Below are 17,839 nucleotides of genomic sequence, written 5' to 3'. Positions count from 1 at the left end.
CAACCCCACCAATAGATTCTTGGCGGCAAAAAGACCAACTGAGAGCAGGCCCTGCCCGAAGCCTGAGATCAGTTGAGTCTGAAGAGCTGAACTCACAAAGTCCACAAAGGTCAAAGTATCAGAGTGAGTGAAGAAAGACCCATGGGCTTCCTCACCCTGTAAAGCAAAAGGGACGAGGATTGTGTCTGCCATGTCCTCTAGGAAGTGAACCGGGGCATACAGGCTCCCCTAGACTATTGTCTCTAGGAAGTACATCTTGAAGCCTGGGGAAGTTCAATGTGAGATGCAAATTAACAAAGCCACTATTCATAACAAATAAATGGTGCTCTTCAATCCAGGAGGAAATGAAAGCCCAGCTGAATCTCATTTGGGAGGTAGAGGCTGAAGAGCCACAGTCAGGAGACGTCCAAAGTCAACATCACACGGACAATGTCCTGTTCAACCCACTGTGATACTGATTCCCTCCCACACCAATCAGAGCCCCAAAATGGCTGGGGTGCACGGACCTGAAGGCCTGAAAGTCTCTCTGCTTTTGTGTCTTTATGAATGCAGATGAAGTTTGCCTCTCTAAAGCCTTCCAATGACCTCCAATGATTGTCTTTAGAAAGTGGCTGCTGTCCACCTAGAAATCAAGGCCCTTGTCTTCCCATCCACCCTCCCATTCCTAACCCTAGAGTCCTCTGGGCACAGTCTCATAGTTCATGGATAGTTCTGTCATGTGCTCTGTGATTCCTTTTGAAACATTTCACCCAAATTTTCAGGCTGATTCTCACTGTGCTTCCTCTCAGACCGACCTCCCAGGGGAGAGTGACCTTTGTCCTGTTTCCTAAAGTCCTCTCTCTGGGACACTGTCCTTGCCAAGGGTTTGGTCCAGGACCAGCTGTGAACTATTCCCAAGGCTCACCCTAGGCATCCTGATCTTGCTTTCCACACCCAGGTCCTTTTGGACTAGCACACATGGGAAATCCATCACGTTATCTGACCTTCCAAGGATCAGACGCCAAAACAAAATGTGCAAGGATTTTATTGGGAAACACCTATACGGCAAATGAGGTTGGAGCCAGGGAAACGTCGGGCTCTGACTCAGGTCGGAATTCCAAGGGTAGTGGTCCTCAAGCCGAAGCCAGCTGTTAGAGGAGTCTAGTATCCCCAGGAACAGGTCAGACATAACGTCCCTGCCATGTTCTGCCTTTGCCTCGGAATTGTCCCTGGGCCATGTGACCCCAGTGCAAACACAGCAATGATGGATGGAGCTCAGAGCAGAGCAGCAGGCCAAGCATGTCAGAGAAGTCTGGGGATGGGAGGAAAGTTATCTCAGGTGTTCATGAACTTGGTTTGGTATAGTTTCCCTCTATACCCTGAGCCTTTTTTTTTTTTCTGAGACAGGGTTTCTCTGTGTAGCTTTGGAGCCTGTCCTAGAACTCGAGCTGTAGACCAGGCTGGCCTCAAACTCACAGAGATCCACCTGCTTCTGCCTCCCAAGTGCTAGGATTAAAGGCATGTGCCACCACAGCCTGGCTGCCCTAAGCCTTTTTCAGTGACTTCAATAAAAAAATCAAGAAGAGAAAGAGAGAGAGAGAGAGAGAGAGAGAGAGAGAGAGAGAGAGAGAGAGACAGAGAGACAGAGAGAGAGAGACAGAGAGAGAGAGAGACAGAGAGAGAGAGACAGAGAGAGAACCTCTAGATCTAAGTACCTCGGTCTGTACAGTGGGTATGTGTTTATCTGTGGAGTTTTGTGTGTGTTACTGGGGGTGGGTCACATGCCACAGTGTGTGTAGAGATCAAAGGACATCTTGCCTAGAGTCTGTCTATCCTTCTACCAGGTAGGTATCAGTGATTGAATTCAGGTTGTTGTATGGTGACAGTCATCTTTCCCTGGTGAGCCATTTCATCAGCCCTATCTCTGAGCTTTTATATTTGTATACATATTTCTATGTCTGTGTTTGTGTATTATATATCTCTGTCTGTCTGTCTGTCTGTCTCTGTGTACTGTATAGATGTATGTGTCTGTATTTTTCTATTTGTGTGTACTATATATGTATAAGTGTGTGTGTGTGTGTGTGTGTGTGTGTGTGTGTGTGTATTCAGAATCACCTCCTACAGTCACAACTAATCTACCCAGAGGCCTCACCCCATCTCCGTTGCTGCTTTTCAGACCATCCTGGTCGGTGACAGTGGCGTTGGGAAGACATCTCTACTGGTTCAGTTCGACCAGGGCAAGTTCATCCCTGGCTCCTTCTCAGCCACTGTGGGCATCGGATTCACAGTAAGTACTCACTGGCTCTGCCAGCCCTGGAGGCACTGTATGTGTGTCAGGGTGCCAGCCAGAAACAGGCAGGTGCTTATACGAGACCATTAGAAGGATCTGAGTAAACAACTATTTCCAGAGATGCAGGCAAGTTGATGAGGACTGGAAAGGGTTGGGCTTTGGCATGGTGGTGTGGAGGCTCTGTTTTACTTTGAGTCTAAAGGCCAACAATACAAATGTATCTGGGTGTGGATACTCAGGTCAGCCCAAGGATGCAAAGATTCTGGAAGGGTAAGAAATGGCACATGACTGCACGGAATGTGCAAACTTGCATGGCCATGTGGGCTGGGAGTCAGCAGGCAAGGGCTGAGTCTGGCTTTTAGTTCTCAGTGTCTCCTGGGACACAGCACTGGGGTGTGAGTGGATAAGTGGGTATCTAATTAGAAAGGGGTCAGACCCCTTTCCCCACCATTCTCCACAGTCTAGTAGCCCTGCTCTGTCATATATCCTCATGTGACGGACCAGCCCCCACATTTATTTACCCCAGGGACTCTTGAGGAATGAGAGATAAGAGACTTAGTTAGAAAGAGAGGGGAGAGAAACAGAGAGATACTCAGGATAAACTCTGGTGGACCTGGATCCTTACCCACCGGCCCAGAACTTTAGTCCAAAGGTCTATTTATAACCATGCCAAGGGGTGGAGCAAAAGACCTCCCCCTTGCTAGTTACAGTCAAGTGTAGACCCTTAAAAACACCTGATACTCAGGCCCGTGGTCCAATCAACCTCTCATGCAGTCCTGCTGGGTACAGCCACTAGGAAACCTGGTGGGCTACAACACCCTCACCTCCCTGACTTTCTCATGCCTGCAGGTACCCTCTGATCCCCTTGAGTTCTTGGAAAGGTCTTCCATATGGCTTTGCCCCTTTCTCGTGCTGCTGAGTCTCTGAAATCCTAGAATCTCAGAGACAGGCAGAGGAGGTGTCATGTCTTGGGTACTGTGGGGGTTTGAAAACCTCTAGACAAACCAAAGCACGGGGTCTGTGAGGTCACATTTGGGACTGGGACACACCATGCTACACTGAGGAAAAGAGAGAGGAGGAAATCCAGAAATGGGCTTTCCCCAGAGGTCAGAGGAAGGCAAGGGTCCAGTCTGGACATAGAAACAGGTGACTTCAGGAGGTGAGTGGGAATGGAGAGCTGCCCAGCCTGTGAACTAACTGTCTGACCCGGAACCTGTCTGGAAACATCCCCACCCAAGTGCTCTCAAAATTAGGGTGAGTTGAGCCCTGGCCTTCTCTAAGGGGAAGGCTGAACAAGGTAGGGCTGAGTCCCAGAAGGCCAAGGCTATTTGGGCAATCCCTAAGACCTCGGATCAGCCTGTCTGGAAGTAAGATGGATATCTCTGTGCCAGGGATAGCCTACTCCAGCCAAGATCACACCTCCCTCACAGTCACACCCATGTCTTATTTTTACCTATCCTTGCACCTGACTTGGAGAACAGAGAGTAGGTGATCCTGGGTCTGAAAATTCTGATGCACATCCGGACAAGTCATGGGGGTATCATCTCTGAACTTGGCGACTAGATTGGCAAGGAAATTAAGGCAAATCTACGAGAGAGAAGAAAGAATTTAGTCAGAGAAATCCAAGCCTCCCAGCCGGGATAAGAGAAGTCTCCAGTTGACCTTGGGATAGCCTTGCACATCCTCAACCGAGGCCAGCATCCAGAATATTGGCAGCTTGAGTGAAGCTTGAGCCTGGAGACACTTGGGTCAAGGGTGAGAACTACAAACAAGCACAACCATGCTCCACAGCTGGGACCCAAATCCAGGGAAAGTCTCACTAGGGACAGCGGGCAGGAAAACCACATGTGACAGTAACCGCACAGAGGAAGTGTGATGGAGTCCAGCCATGGCTGGATTGTGACAATGTGTATTCCCCTTATTACTATTCCGTTTAGTGTTAGGAACCTTCCACTCCCTCCTGGTTCATCCCCTGCCCAAAACAGCTGGATCTTTGCACTGCAGCCATTCTCCCACATCCTGCTAGGCAAGGATGCTGAAGGACACTGGGTGTCCTTCAAATACTGGTCCCTAGAGATATTGGTTATAAAACCCTTGCTTACTGACCTATCATGCAGTGAGATTTATTATTATTATTATTATTATTATTATTATTATTATTATTATTATTATTATTTTCTATGTGTATAGTTGTTTTTGTGCCTAATGCCCAGGGAGACCAGAAGAAGGCACTGGATCCCCTGAAACTGTAGTTACAGACAGCTGTGTGCTGCCAAGTGGATTCTGGGAATCAAACCCAGGTCTTCTGGAAGAGCCAACAGTGTCCTTAACCACTGAGCCATCTCAAGCCGCAACTGAGAGATTTTTTTTAAGCACATAGAGTAATTTGCAAGTGCCCTAGGTCAGGGCTTGGACCCCAGAGTAGTGACAACTGGAGCAGAAGAGGCCACCAGGCTCTTGCTGGCCCTGCTCAGGAGGCTGAATGCAGCCTGGGCATCAAGAGAAGGGGACACAGATTGAAATGGCCCTTGCTGAGAAAATTCCAGGTCTGTGGCCTTTCAGGCATGGAACTGACACCTCTCAAGTCCTGGCATCCCCCCAATTCTCTATCACAAGCCTTGCCAAACTGGCTGCAGAGTGCTGTTGCTGGGTTTATTGGAGTGCTAACATCAACAGGATTCACAGCGGTATTAATCAGACTCTGTGTCTTTTCTAGCGTTCTGATGTAAAACACTAGACTTCTTTTAAATGGTACTAGTCTCTTTGGGAGCCCTACCTTCATTACCCCTGTTTAGCACATGCTTTTATAACCAAACTGCAGGTTTTTCAAGACTTCCTGTTCATCTTCTTGCTCTTGAGTCACTATAAACCCAGCTATAAGCAGCTGGCAATAACTATGCCAGAGCCTGAATATTAAACTGCCTTAATATTTCCTCCACTGGGTTAATTAGCTCCCTGCTTTTAAACTCAGCCCTCTACCAAGTCTAAGAACCCAGGTAAAATGTTAAAAAGTTCTTAGCAAGATTGTAACATGAATAGTTTATAGTCCAATACACCCCTCCCCCCGAAATTCTCATTCCCATCTAAAACCTCATAAATACCATCTTTATTGTCCACATTTTTTTTCATCATCACAATCACCTATTGAGGTCAGTGTATAGCACTCTAGGGCCTTTGCTAGCCCATGTGTCCAAACTCTTCCAAATTCTTCCTGCAAACCAGTTCCAAAGGCAAGGACCCTCACAGTTAGATTAGTCACAGCAGCATCCCCTCTCCTGGTACCAATTTTATGCATTAGACTTTTTATCACTTTAGTTTTTAAAAGCTGCCATAAACAACTTGAGGAAAGATTTCTTTTGGCTCACAATTTCAGAGCTTCTTTTGTGGTCCTTGGCTCTGTTATGCTGGACTCATAATGAGACAAAACATCAGAGCTACTCACCTCATGGCAGGCAGGAACCAGGGAGAGAGATCAAGTGTAGCTAGAGTTTTTCTCTCTGGGTCCCAACAAGTCCCAGCAGTCCCTTAGACCACTTATAAAATAAACATACAGACGCTTATATTATTTAAACTGCTCGGCCATTAGCTCAGGCCTACCATTGTCTAGCTCTTACTCTTATACTAAGCCCATTTCTGTTAATCTATATGTCGCCACGTGTTCCGTGGCTTTACCTGTTGCCTCTACATGATGCTCCCTGGACGGCAGCTGGTGTCTCCCTCTCTCTGTCTTCCTGTCCTTTCCTTTCCCCTCTCTGCTAGTCCCGCCTATACTTCCTGCCTGGCTACTGGCCAATCAGTGTTTTATTTATATAGAGCAATATCCACAGCAATCAAGTATAACTTAAAAGTATAAACCTGTGACCTACTTTCTCCAGCTAGGACTTGGCTCTTAAAAATTCTACCATCTCCCAAAATATTGCCACTGGCTGAGGACCAGGTATTTCCTAGAGAGAAACTTATGCAAGGACATTTTGTATTCAAACCATAAAACATTAGCCTTTCTAATCAACCCCTGTTCCACTGCAGGACAGATCTTCCTTGTTACAGCTTGTCTTTATTTTTCCCAGACTCTCCAGTTTATCTAAACAATATTGTAAAATTTATCTCCAAAACCTTCCTCTGTCCATCTCCCATCATCTCACTATTGCCTATTAAAGTCTAAACCCTTCACCTTCTGGTCAAGGTAGCACACAATTGAGGCTAGTGGTTCTCAACACTCATTTGGAGTGTGTAAAAACCTGCAGAGGCTGTCTGCGTAGGATCAGGATAGGGGAAGAGTCAGCATTTTGACATGACCTGGGAGCTGTGGCTGTGGGTGATCTATGCACCACAGTTTGCAAAACCTGAGTGTCGACCTTGTTGCTCCAGCCCCTACCCTCTTCTCCCCTCCACATCTGGACCCTGCAGTCACTGTGCTATGTGGTCAACAACCCTGGGGTTCTCTTCAGCCCACCTGCATATCTGGGAGGAACCCCAGTGTTCCTCTAAATAGAGGAAGGCGCCTATCAAGAAGGCTGTGTGAGTGTGTGGGCTGTGACCTATAACACAGTAGAGCAGGGCTTCTGATTGGATGGTAATGCAGTGTGTATGTGCATTTCACATCTGGGGGGGTGCATGAGAGAGGTTGGATAATTTATATTGTTTTATATTTGAGGGTGATTTGGGGCATCTGGAAAGGATGTGAGATGTCTTAGTTAGGGTTTCTATTGCTGTGAAGAGACACCATGACCACAGCAACCCTTATAAAGGAAAACATTTAATTGAGGTGGCTTACATTTTCAAAGGTTTAGTCCATTATCATTATGGCGGGGAGCATGGTGGCATGCAGGCAGACATGGTGCTGGAGAATTCTACATCTTGATCCAAAGGCAACAGGAAGTGGTCTGTCTCACCGGGCATGGCTTAAGCATATGAGACCTCGAAGCCCACCTCCACAGTGACACACTTCCTCCAACAAGACCACACCTACTCCAATAAGGCCACACCTCCCAATAGTGACCCCACAACTCCCTTTGGGGGCCATTTTTTTTTCAAAATACCACATGAGATATGTAGTCAATTTGTGAGCATTGACGCATCCTATGTGTTCTTAGTGTGATGCAAATTATGTCTGTGATTTCCATGTAGTAACAGACATGCATCCATGTCTGTTTACCCAGAGGTCCCAACAAGCATTGCCCAGAAAAAGGACTGCACTCTCCCAGTTCTCTGTAAGAATACTTTTGTCTCTGCTGTCTCTCAAGATGCCTGGTCTGCTCCATGCCAAACCTATCCTTCTAAAAAGAGTATAACCCATGACCTACTTCCTCCAGCTAAGCCCTGACCCCTGAAGCCTCTACCTCCTCCCCAAATAATCTGGAGCCAACAATACAAACCAAAATCCCCAACCAAGGTGTCAGCAGGTTCACCTTAGCATTCTCCCTGCTGTTGCCCAGCTTTGTTTAGCCCCGGGCATCCTTCGTGTCTTCACAAGACTGTCTTCTCCCTGTTTGCTTTAAGTCTTTTCTAGTAACACCAGCCACATTGGTTTAGGGGCTTGTCTCTGTTACTTTCCCTCTTGCTGTGATAAACTACGCTGGTGCGATTTATTAAGAAAGTAAGTCTGGGGTGGTAGTCCATCATGGCAGGGAAGCCCAGCAGCAGGGGCTTGAAGAGGCAGCTGGTAACATTGCAGCTGCAGGCAAGTGACAGAGAGCAGTGAGTGTTAGTGCTCAGCTGGCTTCCTCCTCTTGGCTGGGTTTGCCCACCTCAATTGACCTAATCAAGACAATCCCTCACCAGGTGGTGGTGGCACACACCTTTAATCCCAGCACTCAGGAGGCAGAGGCAGGCGGTTCTTGGAGTTTGAGGCTAGCCTGGTCTACAAAGTGAGTTCCAGGACAGCCAGGACTAAACAGAGAAATCCTGTCTTGAAAAACCAAAAAATAATAAAATAAAATAAAAATAAAAATCCCTTATATGTATGTCCAAAGACCCATCTCCCAGGTGATTCTGGGGCCTGCCAAGTTCATGGTCGATATTAACTAGCACAGGGCCCCTATTCCAGCATGACCCAATTGTAATTTACATCTCTAATGTCCTTGTTACCAAGGAAGGTCACATTCTGGGGTACCAGTGCCTGGGGCTCCAGTGCCTGGGGCTTCAGTGTATCTCTTGGGGGACACAATGCAACCCATAACATTAGTCTCCAGTGGAAGGTGAGCAAGGGGCAGGCCAGTTCTCCTCTCCAATTCTCTCCTCAACAAGGTCACCTCCATCCATGCTCTGAATTCTTCTATCAGCTTCCATGAAACAGTTCCTGCTGATGCACACAGCCAGTGCCCAAGTCTAGAGTCACCCAAAAGCAAGCCTTGACCTTGCCCCTCACTGCCATCACCTGAAAAGTTTAGAGGGTCCACTCCCCTTTCTATACTCCTCACCCAGTGCCCCCCTCCAGTTCCCTTCTATATGACATTGGGATGGGGATGGTTGACCCACAAGCTACTGAGCTCTGGTATGGGCAACCCCAGATTCTCCACATCCTCTGTCATCAGGAGCTCAGGGCTCCTGGGCTGTACTGGAAACTGCTCAAAACGACCCACAAATTCATGTGGCACCCAGTTGGTGGCCAGGCTTGGGCCTCACCTGAATAAGGCTGGCCCTACCTTCCCCCCTTGGAAAGGAAGGCTGCAAAAGCCCACCTTTGAGAGCGTTCCCATGGTGGGACATTAGGTGCTTAGACCAACAAGTCAGGGAGAAATGAGATATGATACACCACAGAGGACGCAAAGTATTATTAGTACCACCCAGGCGCTTCCCAAATGGCACAGCGCCAGTGCGCTCCGAGGTGAGTGTCGGTGAACAAAAGCAGACTCTGATGAGCTCCAGCTGGGGTCCACCAGCAAAAAAGGGACTGCTAGGTGCTAGCCCCAGAATGCAGTTCCCTGTCAAACACTGCTCAGAGGCGTTCCCCGCCTCCTGCCTGCTGGTAAGTACTGCCGGCAGCTGGTTGGAGCTCTGGCGCCCCCTCCTGGCCACGATATACAGCCGCAGTAGGAAACCAGGCGCTACACCTTCCGCAGTTAGCTGGGTCTCCCGGGTCAGCCGCCTCGATGGCAACCCAACCCCGCCGCTGTGACCTCAGGGTACTGGCCCTGTACCTGGACTCATTCGGTGCTGTAAGACCACTAAACTAGGCTAATGTCTCTCAGGAGGCCTACCAGTCCCTAGGCGCACATTCTGCAAGTCCTAGACATCCTGGCAGGCGTCGTCGAGGGGATGGCGGGACGGAGGGAGGAGCCTATCAGGGTCCGAGCCAGTTGGTGGATGGGGAGGGAGGAGTGGGCGGAGCCTAGGGCAGGGCGGTTCCGAGCTCTCCCTCGCCTGCAGCGAGCCTGGCTCACCTCTGACTGTCCGGGGACATGACTGGCACGCCAGGAGCTGCTACCACCGGGGATGGCGAGGCCCCCGAGCGCTCCCCGCCCTGCAGTCCGAACTACGATCTCACGGGCAAGGTGGGTGGGGCGCTGCGTCCAGTGCTAGGGACCCCCAGGCCGGTTCTGAGGGACATCCCTCCTGGTGTCCTTTGCCATAGGACCCTGTCCTTCCACATCTACTCCTCTCTCTGGAAGTGTCTAGATTGGACTCAGTCGGTCCCAGGTCAGCTGGGTATGGGGTCTGGAGCATAACCCGTGGGCCCATCTCAGTCTCTAGGGATCTAGGCTGACCTCGGAGGGCGTGGGACAAGGTAGATCAGAAGGACTTAGACTCCCCACCCTGTGGACAACAACCTAGTTCTCTTCTGCCACACTTTGGAGGTGCTAGGAGATGAGGACTCCCTGAAGACGCAGATGCCTGCGGAGACATCTCAAGGTTAATGCCCTTTTTGAGCTAAGCCTCAGAGAGTGACACCTGTCACCCACTTCCAATGCTTTGGGTCCCCACTCAGCAGCAAATCCCATCCTTGTCCTCCCCACTGCCTCCACACATAGTCTGCAGCCTCTTCCCCACAGTAAGCTAGCATCCCCCCCCCCCACCCCCTAAGCTGTGTGTAGCCAGCCTACAAGTCCACTTGGGAATTTTTAGAAGCTGAGAAAGGCACAGCAATTAGTAGCAGTGTCCCACCCTCCCTCCTCCAATGGCTGTAAAGACAACCCTCTGAGGTGTGTACCTTCTGCAGGAATGCCCTGAACAAAAGCAGGTGGGAAAAGCATGGGCACTAGCCTGCCTCCACCTCCCTCATCTGTGTCCTTGGAATAAGCAAGTACACCGAACTCTCAAAAGGGATGCTGAGCCAGCCAGCGGCTTGCCCTCGTCCCCTGCAGTAAGGGAGGGCTGTGCTAGGCAGAACTGATGCCTGTTCTTGAAGGACACATGCCTCTTTCCGTGTCTTGATACCTCCCCAACACCAGGTCTCACTCTCACTCGGAGCCTCAGGTCTCCACCCCCAGGGTTTCAGGGGAAGCCACTGCCTAGCCTACCCACCCAGAGCCGTTGAGATAGGCGTCCTGTGTGGGCTTGTGGCAGGAAATGGGGCCCTAAGTTTTCAGTGGGGGGAGGGATCTGCTGCTGGCCAGCCTCCAGGCTGATGGTGTGTGTGGGGGGGGGGGGGGTCTCCTGACCTTTTTGCCCTGCAGACCAGCTGAACTGTTTACCTAGGAGGTGGCAGGGCTGAGCAGCTGTTTGTGTTTGGTGGACTTGACTGGCTGGGTGACTGGCTGTATGGTTTGCTCAAGGCAGCTGTGATCTGTAAAGTAAACAGTGCCAGTGTTCTGCCCCCACTCCCCGGAGCTCGGTCCCTAGAGCCATCGGAGTGCCTGGACAGCAAAGTATCTAACCCCTAACCTGCCAAGGCTTGACCTAGTTCTGAGTCTGTGGTTGTGTGAAAAAAGCATGGTAGGAAAGCTCCTTGGAACACCTGAGGAGGTCTAGGGTCTCAGGCTGAGTACCCACCCCAGGGCCACTCTTCCCTGAGTCCTTAGTAGCTCACACCAACCTTGTTGACCCTAGACATCAACAAACTCTAGGAAGGCCTCAAAGGAATGTGCCTTCTACTTCCCACCTATTATGATAGGCAAACTGCAGAAAAAAAATTAAGGACTTTCCCCAAAAGCACACAGTAAGGTTTTTATAGTACAAGAACTCAGCCTTGCATCCCTTCCGCTCAGGCCCACCCCACATCTCTTGATCGTCAACCAACTGATCCCAAGACCTCATATCTGTGGAAGGAAAGCTTTTCGGTTCTGCCATCAAGTTCAGAGAGTTCAATAATTCTGCCCTTATTAACAGTCTAACCAGACAGTTGGGAACATTCTGGCTTTGAATCTATACTTCCATTCTCCAAGATGGCTGAGTCAAGAGATTCCCCCCTACCATTCCTGCATATTCCCCCACAGTGATCCAAAGATGCCAGTTTGCAGCCATTTGTCTTTCCTGGGAGGTTTCTGCTAAAGACTTCAGACTAACTGTCTCCTCATCTCAGAATAAATGTCAGCCTTCCCTAATTCTTGCAAGTCTATCGTGAACATAAGGCCTCATTAGAAACTTCCAAATTAATGTCTGACCCAAAAGGAAACTCCAACAATAGTCATTTAAAGACAGTGTAGTTAAAGAAAATGTCCCACCCATCAAGTCTTTGAGGACATTGGCTCGGACAAGAGGCTCAGAGGGAGAACGTGGGAGGCTGAGGCAGGGAGAGTGGGGACGAGAAGCAGGGCAATAGCAGAGGCAGCTTGCTGGAGGCCCACACTCCTCTGTCCTCCCAGCAGGCTTCTCGACCCTCCTCCCCTTCTCTGACCCTCTCTAGGACATTCCTCTCTGGAATGCCAGAAAACCCCTTCTCCTGCCCAGTCGCCATTAACTGCCTCTGCCCCCATCTCCTAGGTGATGCTTCTGGGAGACTCGGGTGTCGGCAAAACCTGTTTCCTGATCCAATTCAAAGACGGGGCCTTCCTGTCCGGAACCTTCATAGCCACCGTCGGCATAGACTTCAGGGTGAGGTGGCTGCAGGCTCCCTCTGCCGTGAGCTACTTACAGCTCAGGCTCAAGAAATGTGCCCTCTCCTTGTCCTGAGGGCACCTGGGGCTTACTGCCTGGGAGGCCCCAGAGGTACTCCCACCAGGACCACAGAGGTCACAGGAGTCTGGGTAGGGTCGGCATCTTGCTCACCTTCTTCTCTGCTCTTGGATACTGTCCCCAAACAAGGTAGCCTCATTTCATAATCTAAATCCTGAGAGCCCCTTGCTCATGGCCATCTGAGCTGGGTCCCTGTCACGGTCAGTCTTCAAGAAGCAATTGCCAAGAAGTTGAAGGGCTGGGTTCAGAGATGGAGCTCTCAGGGCTGTCCCCCATCCCAGAGGACTCTAAGGTCTCGGTCTTTATCAGTGTGCAAGCAGGACCACCGCTGCCGCACACCGAAGTACTCTGGAGGGATAGGGTCTAACCCTAGCTGGCAGGCCAGGAGAAGCTTTGCGCCTCTCCCAGTGGATGGGGTGTTGAAGCTACACTGAAAGAATTATGGGTAACTGGAGGAAAGGTGGTCTTGCAGGACAAGCCTCTGAAGGCCTCAGGATGTAATGGGTGCCTCATCTCTAAAGCTGAACTCGGGGAGACAGAGATTGAAGTAGGGAAGGGTCAGATCCTCCCACACACTCCCTCTGCTCCCTGCATGGTTGGAGAGATGGCTCAGCAGGTAAGAGCACTAGGCTGCTCTTCCAGAGGTCCTGAGTTCAATTCCCAGCAACCACACAGTGGCTGGCAGAGAACTAGGCAGGTTAGAAAGTCCCCCTTGCCCGAGTAAGTTTTGAAGACAATAAATGGAGAAATCTTGGAACAGGTCCCCACTGTTCTACTAGAGTGATCTGACTGAAGATGTCTCAGGCTCACAACATTGCCTGTAGGCCTGGAGAGAGACCAGAACAGGATGTTGACAGACCTCGGGGGCCAGCCAACATCCCCTCCCCACCCTCTGCCCTTCTCTCTTTCAGAACAAGGTGGTGACAGTGGATGGTGCCAGGGTGAAGCTTCAGGTAAGAGCAGTGGCTGGGATGGGGGAGGGGCTTGCACTTGCTTCTCAACCCGAACCACAGGCCTACAGCCCAGCCCTCAGTCTGGGGTAACTTCCTGTGGGGCCCTTGAGAGGAAACTGCTTTTCTTTGTTTGATATCTGCAGAAAAAGCAGTTCCCAGGCACCCTTTCTCCTATCAAAGGCAACTCCAAATGCCCTCAGCCGGGCTTAGCCTCCCTCATTGCCCCTCCCCCTCCAGTGTTCCCTGCTGCTCTAAACACCCCAACCCCTGGGCTGGAGAAGGAGAAACAGTAGCTAATGGGTTTAAGACCCCAGAAACACCACTAAAGATGTCACCAGATGCTCGGAAGCCCTGTGGGAACCCACAGAAGGAAACAGCCCCCCATCTCACAGACTGCTCTCACACCACAGCGTGAGCCCTCCAGTCAGCAGCTAGCCCTGCTCCTTCCCACCTCTCTCTCTTCCTAGATCTGGGACACTGCAGGACAGGAGCGCTTCCGCAGTGTGACCCACGCTTATTACAGAGATGCTCAGGGTAAGTCCTTGTCCTCTGACCCGTCCCCACTCTGCAGCACCTCTGCTGTTACTCTGATCTCCTCTACTGTCTGTCCCCCTCCAGCCTTGCTCCTGCTGTATGACATCACCAACAAATCTTCTTTTGACAACATCAGGGTAGGTCCTCCCCTCCCAAGGTCCTTCCCCCACCCTGACCACCCTGCAAGTCATGAGCAGCCAGAGTATGGCCTCTGCAGGCCAGATTGCTTCAATTCTGTAAAAACAGGTAGACCATAGAGTCTGTCATCTTTGAAAAACACTCAGCGGTGACTGGGCATTTCATTGCTATGTAGGCATGGAAACCAAGCAGGCTGATGTGCCCTGTGCTGACTGTGTAGCCCTGACTATGATTCATGAGTGTGTTTTATATCAAAGTGTTCCACCCTGGACAATTATCCACAGGGACCCAGGGGAAAGCCTAAGCAGAAAACTCCACATGCGTCCAGGCCAAGTTGCAACTCAAGAAGACAGAGTGAGTGGCGATGTCCTCACAACCAATTAGAGAACAGAGGCAATAACCAATAAATACAAGCATGACTATGTGCACAACATTGTATAGGTTTTATGTGCTTCTTGACCTTGAGGACTGGTTTCTGAAAAGCAAGAGGAGGGGATAAGACAGCTAGCTATAAAAGGATGGAAACGGCATAGCATTGCCACTTCCAATCCTATACTCATGGCAGACATCACTAATCGATCTCAGTACTTTTTGGTCAGAAAGGCAATACAGAAAAACAAAATCCAGAGCCTAGTATATTGAAGACAAGTATTTTACTACCATACAACATCCCCAGCCAAGCTTAGCCATCTCTAGCTCCATCTCCACCTCCAGTTCCTGTTTGTTGTTGTTGTTGGGTTGTTTTGTTTTGAGGCAGGGTCTAGATATGTAGCTCAGGCTGACCTCCAACTCTGTCCTTCTGCCTCTGTGCAGGGAATTTAAGCCCGTGTTGCCACACGTGGCTGATCACGTTGCTTTTGATTACTGAGCCCTTTTGTGGTTTTAGAATCCCAACAGAGCCTTCTAGGAGAAGAATACCCTGGTCCTTGGCCTCAGCCTGGCTCAGCTTCCCCTCTCCCACAGGCCTGGCTCACAGAGATTCATGAGTATGCCCAGAGAGATGTGGTGATCATGTTGCTAGGCAACAAGGTGAGTGGTTCTGTGGGAGAGGCAGTGCACTCTGACCCTTCTCTCCCACCGCCTCAGCACCAGCCCCACCCAGCCCCATATCCACCTAAATCCTTCCAGGAGGGGACTCTGAGGTCTCCAGGGCGGGAGTCAGACATGTCTTGTGACTTCTACCTATCCCACTCCAAACCCCTTCCACCAACAGCCCCAAACTGCTGCCAGGTGACTCGGCTGCCAGCCATCACTAGATCATTATGGACAGGTCAGGGGTCAGGGGTTAAGTATGAAGTGTTTAACTCAGCTACCGGCACCCAATGAAGCTGGGTCACCACACCCTTTGCTAGAGTTACACACCTCCCCAAGTGCTCAGGGCGGGCATCGGGCACACAGCCTGAGCAATTCAGAAACCCTGGCCCCAGGCCAATCACACCTGCCTGCAGTCCCTCAGGCTACCAGAAGAGGGCAGGCAGTGCTTGCTCCTGGGGCAAAAGATAGACTTCCTGGGTCAAGGCTTCCTTCCCTGGAGTTGATTGACTCATATGGGCTTGACAGGCGGATGTAAGCAGTGAAAGGGTGATCCGTTCTGAGGATGGAGAGACACTGGCCAGGGTAAGTGACTGCCAGTAGGGTTGGGTGACTGGTGAGAGAGGCCAGAAGCAGACCCTGAGAATACTCTCTCCTGGGCAGGAGTATGGTGTTCCCTTCATGGAGACCAGTGCCAAGACTGGCATGAATGTGGAGCTGGCCTTCCTGGCAATTGCCAAGTGAGAGCTGAGCAGGGAAGGGAAGCCTGGGGTGGGGTGGGAAGCGATCTGGGAAGCCAGAGGTGGGGAGCGATCTGGGAAGCCAGAGGTGGGGGTAGGGAATGCCCGGCTGGCTCTACATTCCCAGCTCAGCACATGATTCTTCCTGTTCTAGGGAGCTGAAGTATCGTGCAGGCCGGCAGCCTGATGAGCCCAGCTTCCAGATCCGTGACTATGTGGAGTCCCAGAAGAAGCGCCCCAGCTGCTGCTCCTTTGTGTGACTCCCAAAGGGCTAAGAGGAGGCCCAGAGACCCTTGGGAATGCAGTCATTCTAACTGTCCAGCCAACCAGGAGAGAGCTGGGAGTTCAGTAGGCAGCCCTGGCCAGGGAGGCAGCTGCCACCCTCGTTTCTCAAGCTTCCCTGTGTCATGGGAAGGGTAAAATAATCATACTTTATCTTAATATATATAAACTAACACCAAAAAAGGCACCAGTGTGCCATCCCTGAAAAACCAAAATAGGTAGGGACTTGGTGGTCCTTCTGCCTTCTGGGACTGGGTTCTAAAAGCCTGGACCTCCCTCCTAGCAAGGGTGTTACTGCACCAGCATGGCACCAGGGGACACCAAAGCACTGCTAGGGTGTGGGAGCTGGTTGTGACCCTGTCACCATTCTTACTGGGAAGGCTAAGGAGACCCCAGCCTTCTCTTCTTCCAGCTCCCCAGGGGACAGCCATTCCCATTAGGAAGGGCCTTAGTGCTGGGAGCTAGCCCAAAGCCTCAGGAAAGATAAAAGTGGATATTGGGGTGTGTGTTTAAGAAGCAGTTACTTGCCGGGCGGTGGTGGCGCACGCCTTTAATCCCAGCACTCGGGAGGCAGAGCCAGGCGGATCTCTGTGAGTTCGAGGCCAGCCTGGGCTACCAAGTGAGTTCCAGGAAAGGCGCAAAGCTACACAGAGAAACCCTGTCTCGAAAAACCAAAAAAAAAAAAAAAAAAAAGAAGCAGTTACTTGGGTGAGGTCTGCTCAGCTACCTCTGGGCTTCCTCACCCTCCTTTTGGAAGTGTGCCCCTTTTTCTCTAGCATACAAGCACAGTGGGGCACCTGAAAATATTACTTTCTAGTCTCTGGACCTCACATCCCAGGGGATGCCCCACCATCCCATGGAATCTCTCCCATCAGCTTTCTGCCTGGGTTCCTAGCGGTCAGAGCCAAGAAAAAAAGTGTCCTTCCTTCCCAATCCTGTGACAAGGTGTATAGCACTACAGCTATTTAAGGCAGAGGTAAGAGCCAGACAAAGAACTCACTGGCTCCTAGAGTGGGCGGAAGCAGAACTGAACAACCCCATAGTCCAATTTTTCCCATTAAGCCCCAGCTCTCTGTCTCCTCCCTGCTCTTTCCTTTAACTTCAGACTAATACTAGGGTCAAAACAGTTTTATCTCCTTCTCTTCTACTAAATCAGGTGAATGGGTGGGATGTTGTCCATTTCTGGGTGAGCCGATGTAATAGGTGCAAAACAAGGTAGTTTGGTCAAGCTTTGGGTATGGAGAAGGGCAGCAAGGAGGTCTTATAGGCCCGAGGCCATGTGTCTCCCAAAGTCCTGGCCTCACCCTTAGAAGGACGCTGGAGGTATGCAGATCCATGACCCACAGGCACCTTTTACTGCAGCTCTGTAGGCTGGGCAGAGGCTGGTGTGCCAAGAAAGTATGCATTGCACATTTCTGAGGTTAACTGCATTTGCTTTCAAGGCAGAAATCTTGGTCTCTGAGCAGAGTCAGCGCTCTAAACTCGGGGTGATAAGGAAGCTCTCTGTGACCTCTCACAGGCAGGTCGAGGAGGAGCCTGGGCTTGCCTGTTCTCTTCTGGGGCTCTGAGCAGGTTGCAGGAGCTCCAGTCCCATAGCTCTGGGTCTCCTGCATTTGTGTTTTTCAGAATTAAATTGCAGTATTTTGGAAAGTATAGCCTGACGTTTTTTCCTGTTTGTTCCCAGAGGAAGAGGGATCACGTTGGAGAGTTTGTTACTTGGCATGTGGGCAACTGTTACCAATGCTCAAATCATTCCATCCTCATTCTTGGTGTCCTCATAGGCTCATCTCACCCTTAGCTGACTGCCCTCCCCCAGAGCAGCATCTTTGTGGGGAAGA

The 17,839-nt window shown here is 50.5% G+C and overlaps 1 protein-coding gene across 4 annotated transcripts in view; it reads left to right on the top strand.

Moving 5' to 3' along the window:
* Positions 1 to 17,654, top strand: part of Rab37 (RAB37, member RAS oncogene family) — a 66,639-nt gene extending 48,985 nt beyond the window's left edge. The window contains exons 2-10 of one of the 4 annotated variants that reach the window (XM_052757007.1): positions 2,156 to 2,266; positions 12,131 to 12,241; positions 13,234 to 13,275; positions 13,743 to 13,809; positions 13,894 to 13,946; positions 14,911 to 14,976; positions 15,508 to 15,564; positions 15,643 to 15,719; positions 15,874 to 17,654. In XM_052757007.1, the coding sequence (XP_052612967.1) occupies positions 2,156 to 2,266; positions 12,131 to 12,241; positions 13,234 to 13,275; positions 13,743 to 13,809; positions 13,894 to 13,946; positions 14,911 to 14,976; positions 15,508 to 15,564; positions 15,643 to 15,719; positions 15,874 to 15,979 (690 nt within the window). In that variant the 3' untranslated portion in view covers positions 15,980 to 17,654. Of the gene's footprint in view, positions 1 to 2,155; positions 2,267 to 9,596; positions 9,763 to 12,130; positions 12,242 to 13,233; positions 13,276 to 13,742; positions 13,810 to 13,893; positions 13,947 to 14,910; positions 14,977 to 15,507; positions 15,565 to 15,642; positions 15,720 to 15,873 lie in introns of those variants that run through there. The other 3 variants (XM_052757008.1, XM_052757009.1, XM_052757010.1) reach the window with 3 other exon arrangements.
* The last annotated feature ends 185 nt before the right edge of the window (positions 17,655 to 17,839 follow it).

The sequence above is a fragment of the Peromyscus californicus genome, unplaced genomic scaffold (genome assembly GCF_007827085.1).
Source record: "Peromyscus californicus insignis strain IS unplaced genomic scaffold, ASM782708v3 Scaffold_3__1_contigs__length_106647218, whole genome shotgun sequence".
Classification (NCBI taxonomy): Eukaryota; Metazoa; Chordata; class Mammalia; order Rodentia; family Cricetidae; genus Peromyscus; species Peromyscus californicus.
The sequence above is the reverse complement of the archived record's forward strand: the minus strand, read 5'-3'. Positions and strand labels throughout refer to the sequence as shown.